General features: G+C 60.1%; 1 protein-coding gene across 2 annotated transcripts in view; it reads right to left on the reverse strand.

Moving 5' to 3' along the window:
• FMNL3 (formin like 3) overlaps positions 1–25,453 on the reverse strand; it is a 56,876-nt gene that overhangs the window by 25,338 nt on the left and 6,085 nt on the right. For both annotated transcript variants that reach the window (XM_077838512.1, XM_077838513.1), the window contains exons 2-5: positions 10,978–11,061; positions 10,548–10,628; positions 8,862–8,938; positions 2,132–2,215 (exon numbers count right to left, since the gene is read on the reverse strand). In XM_077838512.1, the coding sequence (XP_077694638.1) occupies positions 2,132–2,215; positions 8,862–8,938; positions 10,548–10,628; positions 10,978–11,061 (326 nt within the window). The remainder of the gene's footprint in view (positions 1–2,131; positions 2,216–8,861; positions 8,939–10,547; positions 10,629–10,977; positions 11,062–25,453) is intronic.

Genomic DNA, 25,453 nt, shown 5'->3' on the forward strand with positions numbered 1-25,453 from the left:
CTTCCCCCCTGCAAGGTGAGAGCTAAAGGGTTGGAGAACAAAGGAATATGGTGACCTCCTGGCCCGGGAAAGGGACAAAGCTCAGAGGAGGAGGGACTGGAGTGGGAGACAGGTTGGGTCTGGCTGGGGACGAGGAGTGAAGGGCAGACGTGGTTGTCTTGCTCACTGCCCCCCAAAATGGACCCGGCTGAGGGGTCCTGTTCTCTGCACCTACAAGCTCTGTGTTAGACCATGTTCCTGTTGTCTAATAAACCTTCTGTTTTACTGGCTGACTGAGAGTCCTGTCTGACTGCAAAGTTGGGGGGCAGGACCCTCTGGCTTCCCCAGGACCCTGCCTGGGCGGACTCGCTGTGGGAAGCGCACGGAGGGGCAGAGGATGCTGAATGCTCCGGGGTCAGACCCAGGAAGGTGGAAGCCGGGTGAGCTGTGTGTCCTGCAGACAGGCTGCTCCCCGAGAGGAGACTCCCCCAGAGTCCTGCCTGGCTTCATGGGGAGCAGTTCCCGAGCATCGCCCAGGGACTCCGTAACAAGGGGTACATACCGCAGGCTGGGGGAGGGGTGCATACCGTAGGGCAGGGGGGAGGGGCTTATATGTACCATAGGGCGAGGGAGGGGTGCATACCGCAGGGCAGGGACATACACGTGCCGTAGGGCAGAGGGGGTACATACCGTAGGGTGGGGGAGGGGTACACACCATAGGCTGGGGGAGGGGTGCATACCGTAGGGCAGAGGGGGGTACATACCGCATAGGGCAGGGGAGGGTACGTACCGTAGGGCGGACGGGCGCCCAGAGCGGGCGAGGCTGGTGGCGAAGGGGGCAGACAGGGTTATGGGGTGCTGCAGATCCTCGATGGATCTGCTCCAGGATTTCAGCTTTTCTAGCGCGCCGTCCTCACCGCTTTCCAGACCCTCACAATCAAACCTGGGCGGGAGAGGGGGACACACGCAGAGGCTTCATGGCAAGCGGCGGAGCAGGGACACCCAGGCCGGCCCGGCTGCCGAAGCTGGGGGTGCGGGAATGGGACTTGCGCACGCTAGCGAGGGCTGCAAGCGCACACTGACGCGTTAGCAGCAGGGCAGGCGTAGCAGCTCGAGCGCGCTCCTGCTCGCAGCAAGCGCCTCGGCACCAGGGCAGAAGTTCAGGTCTCCTCCAGGGGCTCCTGGTTTCAAACACCTTCCCCGGAGCAGCCAGCCACCCTCAAGGCTCGCAGCAGGCGGGTCTGTGTCAGGAGCCCGGCAAACATCACGGCCTTGTACGCCCGGTGCAGAGCTTGACACGGAAAGCCCGGCCGTTCGAACGCTCTTCTCCGCCCAGCGAGAGACCAGCTCAGCCACGGCCTGGCACACGTGTGCAGGCAACTTACACCGGCAGGGTTTGCATGTTAAAATGACGGGGGAAATCACACGGCCAGGGCATGGAATGGCCAACAGTGGGAGGCAAGAGGGTCACAAGGACAATGGAGACTCTCCTCACCCCCATATTAGCAACAAGTGGTGCTGGGTGCAGGACACTTTGGCCCTATTCCGCCTGCCCTTCGCCGCCGGAGCCAGGGCCCGGAAAAGGGAGAGTGGGCGCACCCACTCCCCTGCCTCGAACACATGCACAAGAGGACGTCTGAAAGGGGCAGCAGCAAAAAGATAAAAGGAAATGCTCTTTCACACCTGGCGCCGTTGGACTGTGGAACTCACCGCCACAGGAAGTCGTTAAGGGCAGGAGTGTATCAAGATTCAGTCTCCTGCTTTGGGGCCCTGGCCAATCTCTAACTCTTAGGGTCAGGATGACACCTCCATGGGGGGCAGATTAGCCCATTTCTGCCGGCCGCGGGGGTCTCACACCTTCCCCTGAAGCACGTGGGCCAGCTGGCCCTGGGCTCTGAGCCAGTCGGGGAATTGCCACATTCCCAAGACGAGGGAGAATGGGGGCCAGTGGTCAGGCTACCTGGGATCACGTGGCCTTTACTTGGGAACACGCTGCACCGTTCAAGAGACCCAGCCTGTGCAGACCAAGCCGGGCGGCACAGGCCGATAGCCGACGGGGTGCCTGCAAACCCGGATCTCACCTGCTCTGCCCAGGGGGGCGAGGAGTCACAGCTGCCCCCACTTACATCACAGCACACTGCGCGGCACTTACATCACGGCACACTGCGCGAAGGAGAGATACTCCACCAAGACGTCCAGGCCTTTGTTCTCGTCATTGAGAAACTCCCGAACCCACCTGCAGAGCGGAGCAGAGAGCGAGTCACCCCAGGGGTCCGCGAGCTGCAGCGGAGCCTAGCGCCCATGCTGGCCTCCTGCCTCGGGACGAATTTCAGCCACGGTCCGGAGCCCCCCACCAGGCGAGAAGTCAGCGGCACCGTGCCAGGCCAGGAGACCCTCGCTGGGAGGAGTCCTGGGCTGGAAAAGGGACAGGTCCTTGGGGCAGGGACCTTGGGGACCACTGACAACACCCGGCACCGAGTGATCACACCCAACCCACACCCCAGAGCCGGGGGAATCAACACCGTGACGCTACCGCGTTGCCAGGACAATAGAGGGTCCATTGACCTCAGCGGGTCTGCGTACGCTGTGGAGCGCGGAGAACAGAAATCAGGGTCTCACGCCCCTTTTCCTTCCCGCCCGGGGCACGGCGTGACCTGGCCACGCAGGCGCAGCCATCCCCCGGGCCCCGATTCTCCGCAGTACCTCGGTGACACGCCACCCACACCAGCCATCACTCCCCATCTACCCCAGCCAGGGGCCCACACGCTGGCAGGGACCCTACGACTGGATTTAGGCCCCCGCCCGGTGGGATTTTCAGATGCAGCTGCGGGCAGCAGCAGGGGCCGAGGCCCCTGTGAAAAGCCGGCCCTTGGTTAGCTTTGTCCTGGGGCAGTTTCCGCTCACGGGCTGAGAGCCCGGCAGAGCCGAGGAATTCAGGGTTAAGCCGCCCTGGGCCCACCCTGTCACAGGCACCCGCTGCGGCCGGTAGATTGCAGCCCCTCCAGGCACCCCCAGCCGCCTGGCTCTTATCTGGCAGGGCCAGAGCTTGTGGCTCCGCTCTGGGTTGCGCTGGAAAGTGGCTTCCCCACCCCTGCGCCCCCAAAAACGCTCGCAGGCCAATTTCTCCTCCCCTGGCTCAGGGGCTCCTGGGCCAGGAGCTGCATGCTGGGAACCCTGCCCCGGCGCACACATCCTGGCCGTGCCCACAATCTGCGTGCGCGTTACCTGACGGGGAGCACGGGCAGGGCTCTTTGGGCAGGGCACGGCCGGCACACGTGTGATTCAGCTGGGGGCACACGCTTGTGCATTACTGGGGCGGGGCATGTTAGTCGGGTGAATCCACACGTGTTATTCGATCAGGGCACATGCCTGGGTGTTAGTCGGGGGGTGTGCACGTGTGTGTCACTGGGGGGCGTGCACGCACATGTGATGGGGGTTCACACACACGTGATTGGGAGGTGCACGCACACACGTGTGATTGGGGGGGTGCGCGCACACACGTGTGATTGGGGGGTGCGCGCACACACGTGTGATTGGGGGGGTGAGCGCACACACGTGTGATTGGGAGGTGCGCGCACACACGTGTGATTGGGGGGTGCGCGCACACACGTGTGATTGGGGGGGTGCGCGCGCACACGTGTGATTGGGGGGGTGCGCGCGCACACGTGTGATGGGGGGGTGAGCGCACACACGTGTGATTGGGAGGTGCGCGCACACACGTGTGATTGGGGGGGTGCGCGCGCACACGTGTGATTGGGGGGGTGCGCGCGCACACGTGTGATTGGGGGGGGTGAGCGCACACACGTGTGATTGGGGGGGTGCGCGCACACACGTGTGATTGGGAGGTGCGCGCACACACGTGTGATTGGGAGGTGCGCGCACACACGTGTGATTGGGGGGGTGCGCGCACACACGTGTGATTGGGCGGTGCGCGCACACACGTGACATTGGGGGGGGTGCGCGCACACACGTGTGATTGGGGGGGTGCGCGCACACACACGTGTGATTGGGGGGGTGCGCGCACACACACGTGATTGGGGGGTGCGCGCACACACGTGTGATTGGGGGGGTGAGCGCACACACGTGTGATTGGGAGGTGCGCGCACACGTGTGATTGGGGGGTGCGCGCACACACACGTGTGATTGGGGGGGTGCGCGCACACACGTGTGATTGGGAGGTGCGCGCACACACGTGTGATGGGGGGGTGCGCGCACACACGTGTGATGGGGGGGGTGCGCGCACACACGTGTGATTGGGGGGGTGCGCGCACACACGTGTGATTGGGGGGTGCGCGCACACACGTGTGATTGGGGGGGTGCGCGCACACGTGTGATTGGGAGGTGCGCGCACACACGTGACATGGGGGGGTGAGCGCACACACGTGTGATTGGGAGGTGCGCGCACACACGTGACATTGGGAGGTGCGCGCACACACGTGTGATTGGGGGGGTCCGCGCACACACGTGTGATTGGGGGGGTGCGCGCACACACGTGTGATTGGGAGGTGCGCGCACACACGTGTGATTGGGAGGTGCGCGCACACACGTGACATTGGGGGGTGCGCACACACGTGTGATGGGGGGGTGAGCGCACACACGTGTGATTGGGGGGGTTCGCACACACGTGTGATTGGGGGGGTGCGCGCACACGTGTGATTGGGGGGGTGAGCGCACACGTGTGATTGGGGGGGTGAGCGCACACACGTGACATTGGGGGGTGCGCGCACACACGTGTGATTGGGGGGGTTCGCACACACGTGTGATTGGGGGGTGAGCGCACACACGTGTGATTGGGAGGTGCGCGCGCACACGTGTGATTGGGGGGTGCGCGCACACACGTGTGATTGGGGGGGGTGCGCGCACACACGTGTGATTGGGAGGTGCGCGCACACACGTGACATTGGGGGGTGCGCACACACGTGTGATTGGGGGGGGTGCGCGCACACACGTGTGATTGGGGGGGTTCGCACACACGTGTGATTGGGGGGTGCGCGCACACGTGTGATTGGGGGGGTGAGCGCACACGTGTGATTGGGGGGGTGCGCGCACACACGTGTGATTGGGGGGGTGCGCACACACGTGTGATTGGGGGGGGTGCGCACACACGTGTGATTGGGGGGGGTGCATGCACACGTCTGATTGGGGGGGTGCGCACACGTGTGATTGGGGGGGTGAGCGCACACACGTGTGATGGGGGGGTGCGCACACACGCGTGATGGGGGGGGTTCGCACACACGCGTGATGGGGGGGTGCGCGCACACACGTGTGATTGGGGGGGTGAGCGCACACACGTGTGATGGGGGGGGGGGGTGACGTTTTCCGAAGTGTGGTGCTGGGGGCGGTGGGATCTGGCCCAGGTCAGACCCCGGCACTGTCTCGGAGCCATTCCCCTGTGGGGGGAGGGGGCAGGCGAGCCCGCCCATTTCCTGCCTGTCTGCACTCCAGCGCCTCGCCCCCGGCTCGTTTCCTGTCTGAGGCCACGCTGCTATTTTAGGGCTCTCGGGGGCTAAAGGGCACCTGGGCTGGCGAAGACGAACCCAGCCGCTGCTGCAGGCTGGGGAGGGGACCCCACGTGGACCTGAGTGGGCGCATGTCCTGGCAGTAGCACGTGTCAGCTTGTGTGTGTGCGAGCGTGCACACGTGTCTGCGCGTGAAAGGCCGTGTGAGCACGTTGGTGCACACGTGTGAGCACGTTGGTGCACACGTGTGAGCGTGCCGAGGCAGGGAACGTCTGGACCGCCCTTCTGCGTCAAACCTTCCTTCCGCCCCTGGCCTCAGCAGGCCCAGTGCTGGCCCCCGGAGAGACGGGCAGGCAGCCTCCTCCGCCCCCACTGGGCCCCTCTCTTCCACCCCCATGGCGGGTCCTGCTCTCCACCTGCTGCCCATGGTGACCCAGGTTCACCTGTGTGGGGGACTCCAGCACCTCTGGTGAACCCAACCCCCTTGCTATATGGATGACACAGGACCTGAGGGGCTCAGAGCAGGGGCCCAGAGCAGGGGCCCATCTAGCCTGGTATCCCAGCTCTGGCAGGGGCCAGCACCCGCTGCTTCCAAGGAAGGGGCAAGAAATACTGCAGCAGGGAGTCCTAGGGAGCGGAGAGACTGGACAACGTACGAATTGCCGTCTCGTGGAAGGGCTGTGTGGAATCCAGCGGGGTTTCCATGGCTGATGGCATGAACCCTCCAGAGCTGACCACATAGGAGATCCAGGTTTCTCCAACCCCTCAACAGAAACTCCCCAAAGCAGAACAAAAACCCCAGGGTGCTGATGCCTTTAAAAGCCTGAGGCTGCATGGCTCAGGGGAGACTCACAGGGCCACAGAGGAAGAGACGGGGACACTGGGAGGGGGCTGGAGGGGGTTTAGCTGCAGAAGGACCAGCCTACGTCAAAGCGAGCTGACCTGGAGAAAGAGGCTCCACGGTTAAGAGAACAAGCCATCGCTGCTGCAGCAGCAGGACCCTGGCTGCCCCCAGAGGGCTATGACCCCAGATCAAAGAACGCTCCGGAGCGCTGGGGAAACTGAGGCAGGGAACTGCAGGCAGGATTTATTATTTTTGTTTCGATTTCTTGCTGTTCCGTAATGAGCAATGGTGTCAGATCGTGCGTGTTCTGTGTTATACCTCCCACGTGCCCTTGTAGCGTTAACTGTGGGCCCAGAGCACCGTGTGAAGGAGTGCTGGGAGAGGGAGTGTTCAAGCTGTGAGGGGGACGGGGCAGTTGGACTGCGGGGTCTGAGCTCTCTGGAGAGGGTGCTCGACAGAGGCCACATGCCTTGGGACCCCGAGCCAGGGGCAGGGCCTAGGCTCAGTCTAGACTCCTGAGGCTTAAAGCCCATGGCCCAGCGCTTGGGGGTGGCCGGGGGGCTCAGCTGGACCTGGGACAGGGTGTTCAGAGGGATCCATGGCCTCACCCCCACGGTGACTGTCCCACCAGCACCCTGTGGCCCCTGTTTCCTGTCTCCCCCCACCCCACCCAGCCAAGGAGCTGCTGACTCTGTGGCCCTCCCTCCCCAGTGCAGGATGTGAGCTCCGGCCTGAGCATCCGCTGGAAGGAGCGCCTGGCTGCGGCGAACCCACAGGCCTGGCCAAGGACAGGAACAATCCCAGTTCCTGTGCCAGCTGGTATTTCCCCTCCAGCTGCAGCTGGGCCCGCACGGGTGGGGACGCTCCGTCCGCTGTGCAGACACGGCCCGGGGAACGCTCTGCATGGCCACAGCAGCGGGGGCAGCGTCAGACGGGGCGCGGTCGGGCGGGGGGGGAAGACGCCTGACGGCAGCGTTGTACCCCGGCCCGCCCAGGCCCAAGGGAAGCGAGGCCGCAGGGCCGGACGAGCCTGCGGGGTCACTGCCTGCACCCCTCCCTGCGGCACGTACATCAATGTGTTGGCCAAACCGAGCCTCAAAGAGCCAGGGGACAGGCTTATGACTATGGGGTCAGAGCACAGTGCTAGGAGCCCTGGGTTCGAATCCCAGCTCTGCCGTGGGCCGGCTGAAGGACCTTGGGCCAGTCTATTCCTCTCCCTGGGCCTGTTTCCCCATCCATCCTGACACTGAAAGCTTTTGGGAGCAGGGTCTGTCTCTTGCTGAGTGTGTGCACAGCACCAGGCAGCATGGGACCCTGACCTCTAACCCCACCAGCCCCGCTCCTCTTTGGGAGCTGGTTCTGGTCCCACAGACACGATGAGCCCGGATCTGTCCCAGCGCTCCCTGTGCTTCCCTGCACTCACCCCAGCCCTGGCATGAGCCAGCAAACCCCCTCGCCATTGGCACACCAGGGCTGGGGAGCATCTGGCTTGGGCAGCCAGGCTCCATATTTATTCCTGTTCTTTGCTTCAGCCTCTAGTTGCCCCCCGCAGCCCCTTCCCTTCCTTTCACTCTTACTCTGTGCCGCATTCCCACCAATGTATCCTACTTAACCCACCAGGATCCACAGTGCCCTCCTCGTCCCCTGTAACCACCCTCATCGAGTGCTTTTCACCCGGGAGATCAGAGCCATTGGCACAGGAAGGAGAAATAGAATTCTGCCCATTTTACAGAGGGGGAAACTGAGGCCCAGAGCAGGGCAGTGACCTATCCCTAACCATTACCCAAACCCTACCCTAGCCAGCCAGTGGCAGACACAGCAACCGACCCCAGGTCCCCTGGCTCCCAGCCCGGTGCTCTACCCCTCACGCCAGGCTGGCGCTAGTCCCGCCCCCCTGCATCTGCCAACGAGCGCAGCAAATGGTTGCCCTCCCTCCGAGGGAAACCGACAGCACCGGCTTCCAGCACCAGGAGAAACGCTTATTGATTTGCTGAGCGGTTTGCCCCAGAGCTGCGTAGCAGCAGGTGGGCGTGGGGGACTGGGTTCTCGAGCCAGGCCTTGTCTACACGAGACGCAAGGCCTTGCAGATACACCCTGGGTTGGGAGCAAGGCTCGAGCTTCCAAGCACAGATGGCAGCAGCTGGTCTCTACAGCCAAGAAGCCTCACCGCAGACGGGGCTTGGGCACAGTCAGGGCCACCTGCGGGGAGACAAAAGGGGCGGTTGGCCCCAGGCCCCCCATTTGAGAGGGCCCCCAAACCAAGTGGCGTAGCAGGCGGGAGGGGCGGGTGGGCAGCGCTGCCATCCCGTACGCCAGGGATCACATCTCGCCTGGCAGAGCGTGGGGCTGCCAGGCCAGAGAATCCCCCAGCAGGCAGCCTGGGGCATCCTGGCCATGGAGAAAAGGGTCTTGGCCGCTATGGAACGATGCCGGAGCTGTAACGAGGGGAGAGCCAGCCATGCAGAGCCTGAATCCGGAGCGTGAGGGACTTGGATGGAGCACGGAGCAGAGCCAAGCCTACTGCTCTGCTGGCTCTGGCCCCGGCCCCGGCCCGAGCCCGGCTGCTCGGTGGCACCTACCCGATGTGGTTGGTCCTCAAGGAGATCTCCAGCTCCCGCAACACTTTGGTCGATTCCTGCACCCTCCGTCTGAACTTCTGACAACAGAGTCCCCCTGTTAGGAACAGCAACCAGCTCCGGGCCCCGAGCCCAGCTCTCCCTCCGCCCCTGGCAGAAACCACCTCCCCGCCTTGACCAGACCCATCGGCAACAGAGCCTGCACCGTGGGCTCTCTGGGGCTGGCATGGCCTGTTCTGCATTTGCAATACAGCCTGGGACGAATAGCTAGAGATCAGACAGCTCCGTTTTACCAGGGGGGCCCAGTTAGTTACGTGGGGATAGATTCTCCAGACTGTCCGGGCCAGATTTTCAGGGATTTACCACCCACAGACAGGGTCACATCCCCACCCCACCCAGCAGCCCCCACGGCAGGACTGGTGGAGGGGATGGGATGATGAGACTGCCAACAGTGGCATAGAGCCAATCTGTGACTGCTCGCAGCAACATCCCCAACGGCCAGTGACGGGACTCTAGCTGGGGCGGGCCCTGAGTCCGACAGAGAATTCTCTCCCAGGGGTCTGGCTGGTGGGTTTTGCCCACCTGCTTGGGGACTAACTAATCACCAGATTTGGGGCTGTGAAGTAATTTTCCTTGTGTCAGATTGGCAGAGACCCTGAGGGTTTTTCGCCTTCCTCTGCTACGTGGGGCACAGGGCACTTGCAGGTTTAGACTAGTGTAAATGGTGGATTCTCTGTAACATGAAGTCTCTTAACTCAGCCAGAGGTTCTGGGTCTATTACAGGAACGGCTGGGTGAGGTGCTGTGGCCTGCGACATGTTGAAGCTCAGACTAGCTGATCACGATGCTCCCTTCTGGCCTCAGAGGCTACGAGATTTTTCCAAAGCACTCAGTGCCCAAGGTTTGACAAGCTGGCCCCCTTTTTTGATCCCTAAATGCCGCATCGTCAACCCCAAGTGTCCGAGGGTCACAAGCCTGCCCCAATAATCATGTGACCAGCTTATCAATGTTAAGATTTCTTTTAAAAACAACAAACCCCAGAGTTTTTCCTGTGATTTGCCTTTTGGTTCGTGTGTCTGAGCTTCTCTCTGCAACCCCAGCAGCTGTGTTTTAAATGAAAGCAGAGATTCCCCCAACTTCACAGGACTCCAGGAGCTGGGGCTTTGGGAAATCCAGGAGAGGCAGCAACACTCTCACTGGAAACTGAGCTCCTTGGAGATTCAGGACACAGGGTGGCATGAGCCAAAGATCTAATTCAGGACTCCCGGAGCGTCCCATCTCTCCATGTAATCGCAAGGTTTGGGTGGCTATTTCTGTAACCACAGACGGTTTGTTCTGGAGGAGGCGCTGCCCAGGGCGGGGGTCGCTCCGTGCTTGCCAGGCGCCCAGGGCGAGTCCAACAAGCACAGCTGCGGTCAGAGCTCAGCGTCGGCGCGACGTGCCCATGATGCCACAACAAGCTCGCACTCAGCCTGCGCTGATGGGAAACCCTGGAGCTCTGAGAAACACCCCATGTGGCTGCTGAGCCAGAGCTGGGAGCCAGGACCCCAGAGCAGGCATCTCTTGCACAAGTGCTTCAGCACCCACGAAGCATCCCTGGGTTTGGATTTGTAACAGGAGAGTCTCTATGGCCACAGCTCACGGCCGCCGTGTGAGCCCCGCAGCTCACGGCCACCGTGCGAGCCCTTACCTTCCTAGTCACGCCGGGGTCCAGGAAGGTCTGCAGTTTCTGGATGTAGGTATGGGGAGGGTTCTTCACCTGGAACCTCTCCTGGAGGGGAGGAAAGAGCCTGACTGCGGGTGTCAGAATGGAGAGGGAGTCGTGGGCATCACCGGTGGGGACGGAGCAAACACTGCAAGGGGTGCGTGGGACTCTGACTCGCTGCTCCCATTAACCTCCCCCTGGAGAACCCCGACGGCTTCTGTGGCCAGCCCTGAGCACAGAGCGACTCCTGCGTCCGCGAGGACCCAGCCCCAGCGCTGTTCCCGGCCTTTCCCCTGCCCCCGGCCAGGCAGCCCCCACTGCTGCTGTCCCAGGTAAGTCCCCTGCCCCCAGCCTTCCGCCCACGCAGACCCCAGAGCTGGGGGTATGGCCCCGCTCCCGCCCCGGGCCCCGGCACCTGGTCGCAGATCAGGTCCCATTTCTTCTCGTTGTCGTACTGGCGCAGGAGACGGGCTTTGTCAGGCGGGAGGTTCATGGAGCTCTGCGGAGAGGAGAGAGGAGAGTCGACCTGGGGGGCTGCTGGTGGCTGGATCTGAGCCACGCGCTCCCGCCCCGTCGGCGGGACAGGCACGAGCCACATGCCCCGGCGCGACGGCTAGGGCTGGCCTGTTCACTCCCGCAGGCCTGAGCGGGGACCGAGGCAGCCCCAGACACACTGCCGACTGGGAGGGGTTAGAGGCAACGCGCGCTGGGCTGGTGCCAATGCCCCCCAAGCCCCCGGCCCGCCCCGGGCTGGCTCCAGCAAAGCCCATCTGGAAGGCACTTAAATGAAGCAGGGCCGGGTTGAGCACCTGGCCCGTCTGGAGACGGGGGGCACCGTGCCACTGCTGATCCAGAAGGCCGGAGGTCTTGATCCCCTGGGGCCACTGAAGGTCCCGGGCTGCTAAGTTGTGCTGCCGGCACAGATATCCGGGTCCTGCTCCGGCTGCTCTGGCTACCCCGGTACCCTCAGACGGACCACATCCTCAGTGGGTGCAAATGAGCTCTGGGCCCCTGAGACGCTTGTGGGACTTCACCCATATCCTCCAGCAGAGGATCTGGCCCCGCCCCCTTCTCCTCCCATCACGCACCCCACATCTTCGGGGCAGAGCCGGGGCGAGAGCCCTGCCCCCTAGCGTGGCCTGCTCTCTCTGGCTCTGGGGGAAAACGGGGGGACGTGGGTTCCCTTCCTCCCACCCCCGCGAGGTCTCATCCGTTGTGGTCAGGGAGCAGAGGGGAAGCAGGTCAGGGCCCGGCTCCTCGCACTGGGCGAGGGTTTTAACCTAGTTGGGGGGCAGCTCGGATTGCACAGCTGAGCTAAGACATGACTCAGCACACGCAGCTCCTCCGCGCCGGCGAGATGGGAGCACGACTCCACCAGGACCCACCGACCCTCACACTGCCCCTTGTGCCGCCCACGCCTGCCGCGGGGTTCAGTGTCCTGCCCCCCTGCACACCGAGCTGCTCCAGCGGTGAGCAGAGGGCCGACTACCTGCCAGATCCCGCGGCCCAGAGCCTCTGGCTGCATCCCGGCCTCTTGGAAATTCAAGGCGGCTCCGGCCGCACAACGATCCTCTCGTTCCGGGGCGAGGCGCTCTGGCCTCAGTGTCTCCCAGCCACAGCGCTGGCAAGGCCATGAGGCTCACGGCATCCCTGGGCCACGCCCGACCGCCGTCCAACGGCTGTACCCTCAGAGGAGCCCGGCCTCCCCGGCGCCAGACAGCTTTACTCCTGGCTGTGACCTCGGGCCCTTCCCATCCTGCATCGGCCTTGCCTGCTGAGATGGTAGGCGGCCCGGGGCAGAGACTGTTTCTCGTGCTGCACCCGGGCAACGCCTGGCTCCTGGCCCTGATCTCAGCTGGGCATCCCAGCACTGCTGGAACGGTTCATTTCAACATGAGCGACACTCCTCTCCCACCTCTCCAGCCCCTTGCCCACGCCCCAGAGGTGGGGCTGGCACCAGGGCTGGGCATGCGTGGGAGTCCAGGTACATCGACACCCGAATCGTCAGTGGCGTCTTCGCGCGTTGCTCACTGTCACAGCTGCAAGCACTAGTGCAAGCAGGGCACCTGCATTTGCTGCCGGGGTGTTCACACGCAAACACTCCTGCCCACGTGCCATTAGTCCCCCCAGGCTCTCCCCATTCGCTAGGCACAGGCCTGGCACTGGCTGCCTGCACGCTGGAGCAGCTTCTGCTGGGAGCGCTCGGAGCTGAGCAGACACGTTCCATGTTGGTCCTCCTTCCTGTGACTGCTATTGCACGAAATCTCGCCGTATCACAGACGCATTGCGTCCGGTCTACACCAGCTTCCTCTCTGCGCTAACCACAGCCCGGCTCCCGCCGGAGCGCCGCTCTCAGCCACTTCCTGCAATGCTCTGCGCTGGAAGAGATGAGCCAAGCGGTGCGGGCACAGGAGGGGAGCCGGGGCTCCCACCACTTCCCAGCTCCAGCGAGGACTGCCAGCCGGCGGTACTGGGCTGCTCCACCCCTGCTCGCTCGCCCAGCACAGCAGACGGGGAGGTTTCAGCCCCTGAACTAGGCCCAGCAGCCTGGGAGGGCAAAGGCCCCAGGACCCAGCACTGGCCCCACCAGCGTCTGCCCTGGCCAGGTGCTCGGCACCCCATGCTGCGCTCAGCCTGACACCTGGCCATTGCTTGTGGGACCTGGCTGGGAACGCTCAGACAGTCAGTCCACAGCGTCTCCGGGACACGGCTGTTTGCCTGGCTGCCCTTCATCCTCAGCTCCCTCCGCCTTCTGTTCCTTCGAGGCAGGAGACCCCAAGCCCCAGTCCCACGCAGGCCTGGAGGGCATGATGCTGGACGACAAGTGTCGGCGTCTAACAGAGGTCCTGGAAACCCTCCTTTGGAGGGGGGCGGGGGGCGGGATGCCGGGAGCATTCAGGTCTCTTCCCTTCTTCATCCCCTTTACCTGGGCACCTGTTTCTTCCGATCCGCCAGGTGGTGACGGACCAATGCCTCAGGGCCTGGAACCCGCAGGACAGGGGCGAGGGGCAGCAGCTGTGTCCTGGAAGCAGTGGGGTCAATGCTGGCTCTGGGGCCAAGCAGCTCTGTGGGTTTCCTATGGAGGGTCCCGATTTGGCCCCCTCTTGATCCAAGCCTGCAGGAAATGCCACCCCAAGGCCCTGCAATACGGAGTGTCATCGTGAGGCCTTTGGGGCCAGATCCTCCCCCGGGCAGCGGGCCAGCCCCAGCCCTAGGAGGCAGTCGCTGGTGCCCCTTGTTCACGGCTGCCCTGGCCCGGCACCATGCCCTCTGCACAGTGGAGAGAGAATTCTGCCTCCCCTCTGCTTTGTCCTCCCTCCGCTCCCTGGGTGTCTGGCTCGTTGCTGCGGCCTTAGAGCGCGCAGGGGGCCCAGGGGCCAGATTCTCTCTCCCTTCCACCGCCAGACACCCAGGAACCCAGAGGGGATTGGGCGCTGTCTCTCTAGGAACCGCGCTGAACGGCCACAGCGCTACGTAAAGGCCACCAGCCACCTTCCCGGCTGGCAGAAGACACTGCTGGGTCACTTCAGGCCACTGAAGAGCTGGTGTCGCTAGGGTTCAGATCAGGACATCTTCCCAGCCCATCGACCCAGATACCACAGTGATGGCAGGGGGGTGAGAACCAGAACAGCACAGATCAGAACTCCACACCCCATCTTGGCCACAAAGCCCATCTGTGACAGTCCCTGAGACGGTCCAGATCCCTCCTATGAGCGACAGGCGTGACTCAATTTCCCCCCACTGACTGGGTCAGTTTCTCTCACTCCAGGGGTTTGACGGGAATTGTTTATCAGCCAGCCCCCACCTCTGCCAGGAAAGCTGCGTGGGACAGCCTCACACCATTCCCATCAGGGCCTTTGCCATGTCACGGCTGGTCTTCCTCCTCGTAACTCCCACCTGCAAGCGCTGGCCGCCCCGCGTGCCAGGCAATGCCAGGGCTCCATGCTCGCGCTCCGGCCGTACCCACGCCAAGGCTGAGCCAGGAGATTGCAGTGCCACATGGCAGGATTAAAAGAGGCAAAGAACAATGAACCCTCCTGCATCCCAGCATGAGCCACCCAGGCTGGGAACAGCTGCTGGTCGCCCCCTGAAATGCTCCCATCTGGGGTTTCCTGCACCTGCCGCTGAGGTGGCTGGTGCTGGCGACCATCCCAGCCAGGAGCCCGGACCAGGCTGGATCCAGAGCTCCCCTGCCTAGCCTGTTCCATCCCCGCCCGCCCGCATGACCAGCACAGAGGGACAGGACCAAGATCACACAAGGAGTCTGCGGCAGACCCAGCCTCCCAACTCCCAATCCACCGTTTTAACCCCTGGGCCATGTTCCCTCCCACCCTGTCCGGACAGCCGGGGGCGCAGGGCTTGGACGCAGGCCAGGGGAGTTTTGCTGCTGATTTCCACAGCTGCAAGATCACACCCCGAGCGCCCCGTGGACAGAGAAACATGAAAGGGAGGAGGAGAGTGAGGCAGGCTCCTTCCTCCGGCCCCCCTCCAGGGCTTCTGCCCTTTTCACTGCCAGACAGCGGCTGCCCTGGGGGAGTTTTCCACACCGCCCCCCTGCATCGCCGCGTCACAGAAAAAAGAGGCAGCACGGGGCAGAGGGGAAGCAGAAACCCAACTGAAAAATAACAGAGCTCATCTTGGCTTGTGTTCAGCTGCAGAGAGACAGCGTGCCGGCGGCGGAGACAGAACCCGCCTTGTGCAAAACTCCGCTGTCTGAGAGGTGAAAAGGGAACTTTAAAAACATCAGCTGACCCCCCCGGGGGCCTGGATTGGGGGGGGCTTTATTTCTAACCCAGAGGACGAAAGGTGGTTTTCCCAACCCCAGAGCTCACTGACTCACGGGTCGTCCCTTAACACAAAGGCACATTCCCTCCCCCACATCCGTGCCCCTGCCCGCAGCCTTGCTCAGCCCAGAGGAGGAGCTGGGGGAGGCTGGGCGGCCGCAGGGGGGCATGGGGGAGGACACATGGCCAGATGAAACAGGACATTGTTCTGGCTCAAACAGCTCCCCCAAGCTCCCTTGCAAAGCAGCCAGAACTGGCTGTTTTCAGGGTGTCCCGGGAGAGAGGCCCCCCCACCCCCACGGCAGCATGATGCTGTCTCTGGGCCCGATCCTGCCCGGCCCCAAACGTTGCCCAAGGAGACGCTGAGCGGCATTCAGGGTCACAGCCCAAGTGACAGGAGCTGATGACTGGGAGCAGGGGGCGGAGGCAGCATGACCCCACTAAGCCCAGCCCTCCCACCCCCACAGATTCTCGCCGGTCAGAGCAGCGGAGGGGGGCAAAGCTCAGCTGGACATGTGCCCGATGGGGCCTGACTCTTGCGATGGCCCCACTGCTCCTGGGCTGCGTGGGGTGTTCCTGAAAGCCCCAGCTCCAGGAGTCAGGTGATGGAGTCAGGAGTCAGTCCCCATTGAAGCCACGCTGTGAATTAAAACCAGTGGTTTGACTCAGATATTGCTTTGAGAGGGTGCTCTCCGGAGCTCCCCGAGTGTTTAGAAACCAACTGCAGTTAAACCAGTGTCACTTCCCTGGACAGCCAGGCCTGGGGGCTAGTCCCTCCTGGGTGCGGAGAACGGCGGACAGCCGAGGCCCCTAACGGCCCTACCCAACCCCACGTTTGCTGGCGGCTTTACAATGGCCTGGTTTTTAAGCCCATCTTGTGGTTTCCCAGCTCAAGGCTGGGGAAGACCTGGACCTCCTGAGCCCCACCTGGGTGCCCCCCCCCCCGAGGCCCAGCACCTCCCGTATCACCCTTGCCGCTGGGCTTCGGTGCAGAGCCCCCGCCCCAGCATGGCAGCGGCTCCCCGGCAACGAGCCCGTAGCAGGAGGCTGCTGGCCAGCGCTTAGCCCCAGGTGGTTCCTCTGCTGGGCGCAGCCTGCCCCAGGCGCTGCCAGGCCAAGGCCAGCCCTGGCTGTTCTCCCTGGTGAGGCTGCTCCAAGCCTCCACCAGTCCAAGCTCAATCCACGCTCTGGAGCTAAAACGATCCCCAGGCAGAGTTTAGGAGACCCCCTTCGGCCAATCCAGGCTTCCAGCCCCGCCTTGCCCCCCAGCAGGGAAACGGCTGTAGGAAGGAGAAAGCCTCTTATCACACTGCCCAGCCGGCTCCCACTTCCAGGCTCCTCAGGGCCTCCCCACCCCTCAGGCTTGGGCCTGGCAGCCGGAGCCAAGCTGCCTGGGATGGAGGCGTGGTGGCTCCTGCCCCTCGGAGCACAGCTTTGCCCTAGGCCTGGACAGGAAACCGCAGGGAGGTCGGATCAAACATGGGTCTCGCTGCCCCAGGCCCCGCTAGCTGATCATTCCCACCTCCGGGGGCTGGGAGGGGACCCGGTCTGGCCAGCTTTCCAGCAGCGGCCAGCACCAGCTGCTTCGGACAGTGCAAGAAACATCGCAGGAGGCAGCTGGGGGCCAAGGGCCCCAGGAACGCCCCTGCTGACCCCCGCAGCTCGAGCCTGGTTTAGACGCTGAAGCACGACAGTTCACATCCCTTCCAAAACCCTTGCTGATTTTTAATCACCCTGGCTAGTCTCGTTAGCCAGAGAAACGCCTAATCCCTTTGTATAAACCCTGCTAAGACCTTGCTCTCCAACCGCGTCTTGTGGAGTGGAGTTCCACGGGCTAAGTGCATACAGCATACAGCCAGTGCCAGGAAGATACTCGGGGGCTGGAAGGAGCACAGAGACTAGCAAAAACAATGACTTGTAAGTGCAGGACGAGACAGCTAAATACGTCCAGGTGATGGCTGCGTGGTCTGGGGGCTGGGGTTTTCCATGACAATAACTCTCTGCAAACAATAGATAAGCGTGCACTCCTAGGAGTGGGGTTACTTAGTGTGAACTGATGGGGTATGGACTGGGAAGAACAGGGGGATCAGTGGGAGTCCGGCCTCCCTATGAGCTGAGTTCAGACACTAAGGAGCTGAGGGCCTTGTCCGAGGATCCCAAATTACCTGCGGTTCCTTATATGAAATCAGCACTTTTGCATCCCTTGAGCACATGGCCTGGGAGAAGCTTTCAGGGCTGCTGCCCGGCCGTGCTGCAGACAGAGCCACCATCCAGCAACGCCACCAAAAGGCAGCAAATTCAGGACTGAGGAAACATCTTCCCACAGCACAGAGCTAGACTGCGGAACTCCGCCGAGGCCGAGAGTTCGAAGCAGACCGGACGGACATCTCAATAAGAAGAACACGTGGAGTTCTAACGGTTAGTGCGAACATGGGGTACCCTTCAGCAGGGAGTTCCACAGGTTAGTTACCCTTTGCATAGAAAAGCTGTCCCTTCTGTCCTGTATGCATGTGCCACCGTCCAATAACGCCTGCTGGGATGGGGTAAATAGGGCTGACAAGAGCAGCCTGCAGCATTTTATAGGCCTCTCTCTCAAGTTGGCTCCAGATTCTTACTGCGAGGCTGCTGCAGAGCTCGGGACGGAACCCAGGCGTCCTGACTCACTCTCTTGTGCCCTAGCCACAGCTTTGCACGCCCCACTAGTGCAAACCCCCACAGCACAGGCCAGGATCAAAGTCCTTCCTCAGGTCTGGACAATCCTGGAAACACTTTGTCACCAGCCCACGCCCTCCTGCCGGACCTCTCCGCTACACGCCCAAGCAGCTGCTGGCCCAAGGGCAAGCGTTCAACCCACAGCACTGCACTGAAACTGCGAAGAACCAGCCTGGCTAGGCCCAGCTCGGGTGCTCGGCTCAGCTCCCGCCCTCCCTAGTTCCAGGTCAACTCCTATTTTTATAACAAGCCCAACCGCAAATGACAGCATCCGCGTTCTGCAAACCTACAACTAAGGAGGCAGGAGAGTGTTTTCCACCCGCCAACCAGCCCTGCTCCTTCCCCTGGGCTGGGCTGATGCCAGGAGCTGGGCTTAGCTAGCTGTCAGGACCAGGAGTTAAATCCATCCCCCGGCCCCTTTGCTCTTCTTCCCTAAGTCACATCAAGAAGCCAAAACCTGCCTGCGTCCTGCTCGGGGGCTGTTTTCTTCTCAGGGGAGCACAGGAAACAGCCAGCAGACTTCCCCGCAGCCAGCTTCAAAGCCCCAGAGCAGACGGAGGCGCCTCTCTATTCTTTCCCCTTTGGCAATGGTCGCATCCCGGTGGATTTCACCTTAACACCATCTAGGCTGGCGGTTCCCCCTCCACTCTCTCACTCCTGAGAGCCAGGCCGAGGCCCGAGCGGGGAATCAGGGGCTCCATTTGGATCAGGGAGGCAGGGGGCCGGCCGTTTGCCCCCAGCTGGGACCGATCCCGGGACTACAGTGTGAAACACGGCTAACGAGTCGGCGAAGGGAGATGAGAGGACAACAAACACTCCGTGAGAGGCAGGGATCCTCACCCCTCACCGCCTGTCCCGAGAGCCAGGCTAGGCACCTGGGCAGAGAAGCCACTGGACTTGCTGTGGGACTCATGCCATCTCTTAGGGCTGCTTTAGGGGCCTAAATACCTGCAACAACCCAGCCATTAGGGACGTGTGAAAGTCCCAGCCCCAAGCCAGTGTCCGGCCCACGGAGCCAGCACGGGGCTACTAGCCGTTTATCACTAACAGGAGCTGCAGGGGGCATGGCCCCTCGAAAAACCAGGCCCTAGGGTAAGGCACCTAAGTCACTTCCCCTGCAGCCCCCAGCATCTGGAAAGCACCAGCCTTAGCCCAAGTGGTGCCGCATCGAGTGGGGGCGGGGGGGGGGGCGCGCTTGGAGGGGCAAAGCGGCCAGGCGGGTCTGAGGAAGAAAAGCCCAATACTCGAATGCTGAGCGGTGCGAAACTTGGGATCTCCTGCCTCTGTGCTTCCAGGGAACGCCAGCACCACAGGACATTTTGCCGTTTCTTTACCCTCTCCCACCGTCCCCCACGCCCCTGAAAAAAACCACAATCCAAAAGCAGTTGGGTTCGGTTTTTCCCGAGGAGTGGAAGACGCGATTGGAAAGCAGAGCCAGAGACACAGGGCCAGATTCTGCCGCCGGGCTAGCGCCCAGAGCTCCTTGGAGTGACCCCGGATCCGCAGCGGGGTCCGCAAGAGCGGAATCAGCCCTGGGGGCCAGCGCTGCAGGCAGTGAAGTTGCAGGCGAGAAGCCAGCCGAGCGGCTCTGTACTGAGCTCTCCCGCCGCGGTTACAGGTTATTTCGGATCACAACCTCCAAAATCCTAGCTCCTTTCTCAAAGCTCCGGTCTGGGCTTTAAAGGACTCCAAGTCAGCACCAAGGTTTTGCTTCTTAAACCTCCAGGGTGCAAATCCAGTCGGGGGCACAAGTGTCCCCTGCACCCGCCCTTGCCCGGGCGCCCCAAACCTAGCCCGGAGGGACCCAGGGATAATGCACCGAGTCTGAGTCTCCAGCAGCCGGGCCCTTGTGGGTGAGAACACCACAAGGGCCCGAGCAAGCGCTCGGCTGCATCAGGGACTGGGGCAGTAATGCAGCAGGGCAGATGCTGCGCATTGTTCCAAGCAAGGCCAGCTCTGGTGACCGTCGCCACGCACCTGCGTTTTCCTGCTGCCGGGGTGCGTTTCCCTAATGCAGACAGGCCCCCAGCAGCGACGTTACCCACTTTGCCCACTGTGCGAGTTCACTCTCTCTCTGTGATTTGCACACTGCTGGGGAGGGGAACTGGCAGAGAGGTGAACCCAGAGCAACAGGTCTAAGGCTCACTTCTGCACTGAGGCTCTCCTATGCCTAGAGCCAGGAGGGATGGGACCGCGCCAATGGGCCTCAAAATAGGAGGTTAATTTTGTGCCAGTTACAAACAAAGCCCATCCCTTTCACGCCAGCCTTGTTCCCCACCGGGCCGAGCTGCAAACAGGAAAGCATTTGAGGATCAAAGTTAACTAAACTCATCAGCATTGAAGCCAAGCGAAGCCAACTCCCAGACTGCAGCCTGCCTGGAATGGATTCCCACTGATCCACAATGACCGTACAGCAGCTCCTCCGTTGCTACATTCCCTCGCTAATTACACACATTCCCCCACAAGCCCAGGGAAGTGGGTGGCAGATCCAAGACGCTAATGACAGGACTCCAGATTGAGGGGGAGGGGCAGGGGAGAGAGCTGGGCTGGGAGGCCAGCAGGCAGCCGGCAGCGCATGATGGGACCCTGCCAAGCTCCAGCTAAGCCAGAGCAGAGCAGACAAAGGACTTGGATGGGAGCTTGAAAGTGGCACTTAGACGCTGTCTAATGGCTTGTGCAGCGTTGCTGTGAAACAGGTCCAGAGGTGGCTGCATTTCAGGGCTGGGCAAAGCCAGGCACTTCGTCCCTCGCAGGGGCTGAGTTGGGGGGCTGACGAGTTTACCAGGAATGGACTCTGAGGCATTTCAGCTACTGCCCCCCATCTCATTACTTGCAAAGCCCGCTGGCTCTGGAGCTCAGGGGCTAAGGTGGCAATCTAGACAGCTGCTTGCAGAAGCTCAGAACCCATGTTTTAGCACGTTTCAGAGGGAAGTTTTGCCATCGGTAACAGCTGGATTACGTTAGTAACAATTCTGCTCTTAGGCTGCCCTTTCCTTTTCATCAAATGAACTCAAAGTGCTTTACAAAGGTGAGTACCATTATTCCCCATTATGCAGCTGGGGAAACTGAGGCACAGAGCAGGGAAGGGACTCACCCAAGGTCATACATTAAGGTTCAGAACCCCAGAATCCTGACTCCTAACCACCAGTCCAGTGGCAGTTTTAGTGCAAAGTGCTTTACGAGACGGTTTATGGCAGGCGAAGGACTGTATATATGAATGATAACTGGGAACTGTTTAAGAACCTTTCGCTAGATGCCCAGAAAACCACAGAGCAAGAAAGAAGTTACATTGATTATAAAACCAACCTGGCTTAGAGGGGAAGTGAAAGAAGCTATTAAAAAAAAAAATTGACACAATACGTAACACATGGGAAAAGGAGGAGTTGATAGCAGTGAATATAAATTAGAAGCTAGGAATTATAGAAAATTGATAAGGGAAACAAAAGGACAGATGGAGAACTCTGTGGACGGCCGCGTTAAGGAGAATAAGGAGTACATTCGGAACAAAAGAAATCCTAACAATGGTCCAGGTTCATGACTGGATGGCAATGGTAGAACTGCCACTAATAACGCAGAAAAGGCAGACGAGGTCTACAAATCTCTCTCTTCTCTGACTGGGGAAAAAGCCAGAGGACATGGTCATATCCAGTGTTGCTGCTGCTGCTGACGACGACGCTCTTTCCATTCCCACAGTAACTCAGGATTATGTTAAACAGCAGCTACTAAAGCTAAATATTTTCAAAGCAGTAGAGCCAAAAAAACTTGCATCCAAGAATTTTAAAAGAGCTGGCCAAAAGCTCTCTGGATCATTAATGCTCATTTTCAATAACTCCTGGAACACTGGGGAAGTCCCAGAACACTGGAAGAAAGGTTTATTTTAACAGGGTAAATGGGATGACTTGGGTAACTATAAGCCCGTCTGCCTGACATCGATGCCAGGCAAAATAATGGAGCGGCTGATACGGAGCTGAGTTAATAAAGAATTAAAGGACGGTCACGTCATTAACGCCAGTCAACATGGGTTTATGGCTTATATGGTTTATACCCGATTCTTTTAAATGAGGCTACAAGTTTGGCTGACAAATGCAAAAGTGTTGCTTTACTAAACTTTGATTTCTGGAAGACATTTGACTTGGCATCACATCACATCTTTATTAGAAAGCTAGAACAGAACAAACCCAACCCGGCAATCATGACCAGGATAAAAAGCTGGCTAACTAATCTCTCTCTAAATGTCATTGTCAAAGGGGAACCAACCCCAAGGGGGCGAGTCTCTAGAGGGTCCCGCAGGGATCAGCTTTTGGCCTGCCGCTAGTTAACATTTTTATCAATGAGCTCAAAGAAACCATAAAATCCTCATAGATCAGATTTGCGGATGGCACAAAGACGGGAGGGGTGGTGAATAATGAAGAGGACGGGTCACCGAGACAGAGCCATCTGGTTTGCTTGGTAAACTGGGCACAAGCAAACAATGTGCATTCCAATATGGCCAAATGTCAAGTCATCCACCCAGGACACAGAACAGCGGCCAAACATGCGGGACGGGGACTCTATCCTGGCAGGAAGGGACTCTGAAATCGCCAAGGAAGGCAGGGGGAAAAATCAGCTGAACAGGAGGGGCTGGTCCTGTTTTGAGCAGGGGGCTGGACTTGATGACCTCCTGAAGCCTCTTCCAACCCAAATTTTCTATGATTCTGTGAGCTCCCAGTGGCCCGCCAAGGTGACCCTGGGGCGTCTCAACAGGGGAATCTAGCACAGGTGTCAGGCAGGTTCGATTGCCTCTGCATTGGGCCTTGGTGCGACTCTCACACAATGTGGTGCCACAGTTCAAGAAGGATGTTGATAAATCGGAGCCAGAGAAGAGCCATGAGAAGGAGGAAAGGGTCAGAAAACACGCTGAGAAAGGCAAGGAGCTCGGTCTTTCCCAAGGACCCAAGAGAAGGTTGCGGGGAGACGGGCAGAGTCTGTGAGGAGCGAGGAGGGGAAGAGAAATGCAATAAGAGAGGGCTGGTCTGTCCAGTAGACAAAGGAACAAGATCCAGGGGCTGGACGTTGAAGCTGGATGGCAATAAGGTGCTAATTGTGAACCGGGAGGGTAAATAACCACGGGAACAATTTACCAAGGGTGTGAGGGAGTCTCCATCTCTGGCAACATTTAAATCCAGCCTGGCTGTTTCTCTGAGTCCAGACGATCTGCCCTGGGAATTAATCCAGGGCCATGCTCTGGCCCGTCCACACAGGTGGCCAGATGAGACAATCACAACGCTTCCTTCTGGCCTAACGACGTATAATCGTTGGGAGGCTCCAAGCAGGCAGCACGGAGCACGGGGTGCCTCGTGAGAGCTTGGCCTGGGTGGCAGGGTGTTGCTAGAGTGGGGCAAACAGCTGACACACAGGGGTTAGCCGAACCCCTGCCACCCCTCCAATTTCTGATTTCAGCTTACACCACTGTAAACCCTGAGCACCTTCACCGGAGTGAGCAGTCACGCTGAATTTACACCAGTCTCCCTGAGATCAGAAACTGGCCCTGACTCCACTGAAGTCAGGGGAGTCCCTCTGGATTTACCCCCCTGAGCTGCGAGCGTGCGGAGCAAAGAGCCCAGCCCGCAAGCGAAGACGGACCAGGTAATAAACTGCTGCAGCAGCTGATCTGAGCAGCTGCCCACGGCAAGCTGCGGGGTCCACGCCGAACCCAGTTCATGTCATTTCCAGCAGCAAGCTTTGGGTTCCAGTGGATGGCCACGCTCGGCTGCGACCCCAGCTCACCCCTCGCTGCACTGCAGCTGTGGGACAGACTCTATCACCCAGGCAGGGAATTTACCCCTCAGGACACACAACTGACACGTTCTCCCTCTTCAGAGCAGCCCTGGCTTCAGGATACTTTGCTCTCTCTGCCACAGGTAGGGCTTGGCCCTTTTAGGAGAGCTGGGCTCAGCCCCCCACCCCCATGATTAATCAGCGACCTCCCCGCTGGTGACATCCAAGGAGCTCCTGGAGCGGGAGAGACCTGGCCAGGCTATCTGCCGTGCTGGTGGCAAATGGTCTGGAGAGGCCAGGTGGCAAGGCCTGTTTTACCTGTCTTGGTCAACACTGAACTATGCTGGAAAAATTAATGCACCTCTGGGGGAAGTGATGGACACCTGGGGGGAGCAGCACAATTGCCCTGGCTGGGGAGCTGGCTGTATTTTAAAGAATCCTTATTGAGGTTACAGGGACAAACCATCCCGAAGTGTAGAAAGAATAGTAAATATGGCAGGCGACCAGCTTGGCTTAACAGTGAAATCCTTGCTGCTCTTAAATACAAAAAAGGAAGTGGAAGATTGGACAAATGACCAGGGAGGAGTATAAAAATATTGCTCGGGCATGCAGGAGTGAAATCAGGAAGGCCAAGTCACACCTGGAGTTGCAGCTAGCAAGAGATGTTAAGAGTAACAAGAAGGGTTTCTTCAGGTATGTTAGCAACAAGAAGAAAGTCAAGGAAAGTGTGGGCCCCTTACTGAATGAGGGAAACAACCGAGTGACAGAGGATGTGGAAAAAGCTAATGTACTCAATGCTTTTTTTGCCTCTGTCTTCACGAACAAGGTCAGCTCCCAGACTACTGCACTGGGCAGCACAGCATGGGGAGAAGGTGACCAGCCCTCTGTGGAGAAAGAAGTGGTTCGGGACTATTTAGAAAAACTGGACATGCACAAGTCCATGGGGCCGGATGTGCTGCATCTGAGAGTGCTAAAGGAGTTGGCGGGTGGGATTGCAGAGCCATTGGCCATTATCTTTGAAAACTCATGGCGATCGGGGGAGGTCCCAGATGACTGGAAAAAGGCTAATGTAGTGCCCATCTTTAAAAAAGGGAAGAAGGAGAATCCTGGGAACTACAGGATTCTTTTAAATGAGGCTACTGATGAGGTTCAACAAGGACAAATGCAGAGTCCTGCACTTAGGATGGAAGAATCCCATGCACCGCTACAGACTAGGGACCGAATGGCTCGGCAGCAGTTCTGCGGAAAAGGACCTAGGGGTGACAGTGGACGAGAAGTTGGATATGAGTCAGCAGTGTGCCCTTGTTGCCAAGAAGGCCAATGGCATTTTGGGATGTATAAGTAGGGGCATTGCCAGCAGATCGAGGGACGTGATCGTTCCCCTCTATTCGACATTGGTGAGGCCTCATCTGGAGTACTGTGTCCAGTTTTGGGCCCCACACTACAAGAAGGATGTGGAAAAATTGGAAAGCGGCCAGCGGAGGGCAACAAAAATAATTAGGGGACTGGAACACATGACTTATGAGGAGAGGCTGAGGGAACTGGGATTGTTTAGTCTGTAGAAGAGAAGAATGAGGGGGGATTTGATAGCTGCTTTCAACTACCTGAAAGGGGGTTCCAAAGAATATGGCTCTAGAC

Source organism: Eretmochelys imbricata, chromosome 20 (genome assembly GCF_965152235.1).
Source record: "Eretmochelys imbricata isolate rEreImb1 chromosome 20, rEreImb1.hap1, whole genome shotgun sequence".
Classification (NCBI taxonomy): domain Eukaryota; kingdom Metazoa; phylum Chordata; order Testudines; family Cheloniidae; genus Eretmochelys; species Eretmochelys imbricata.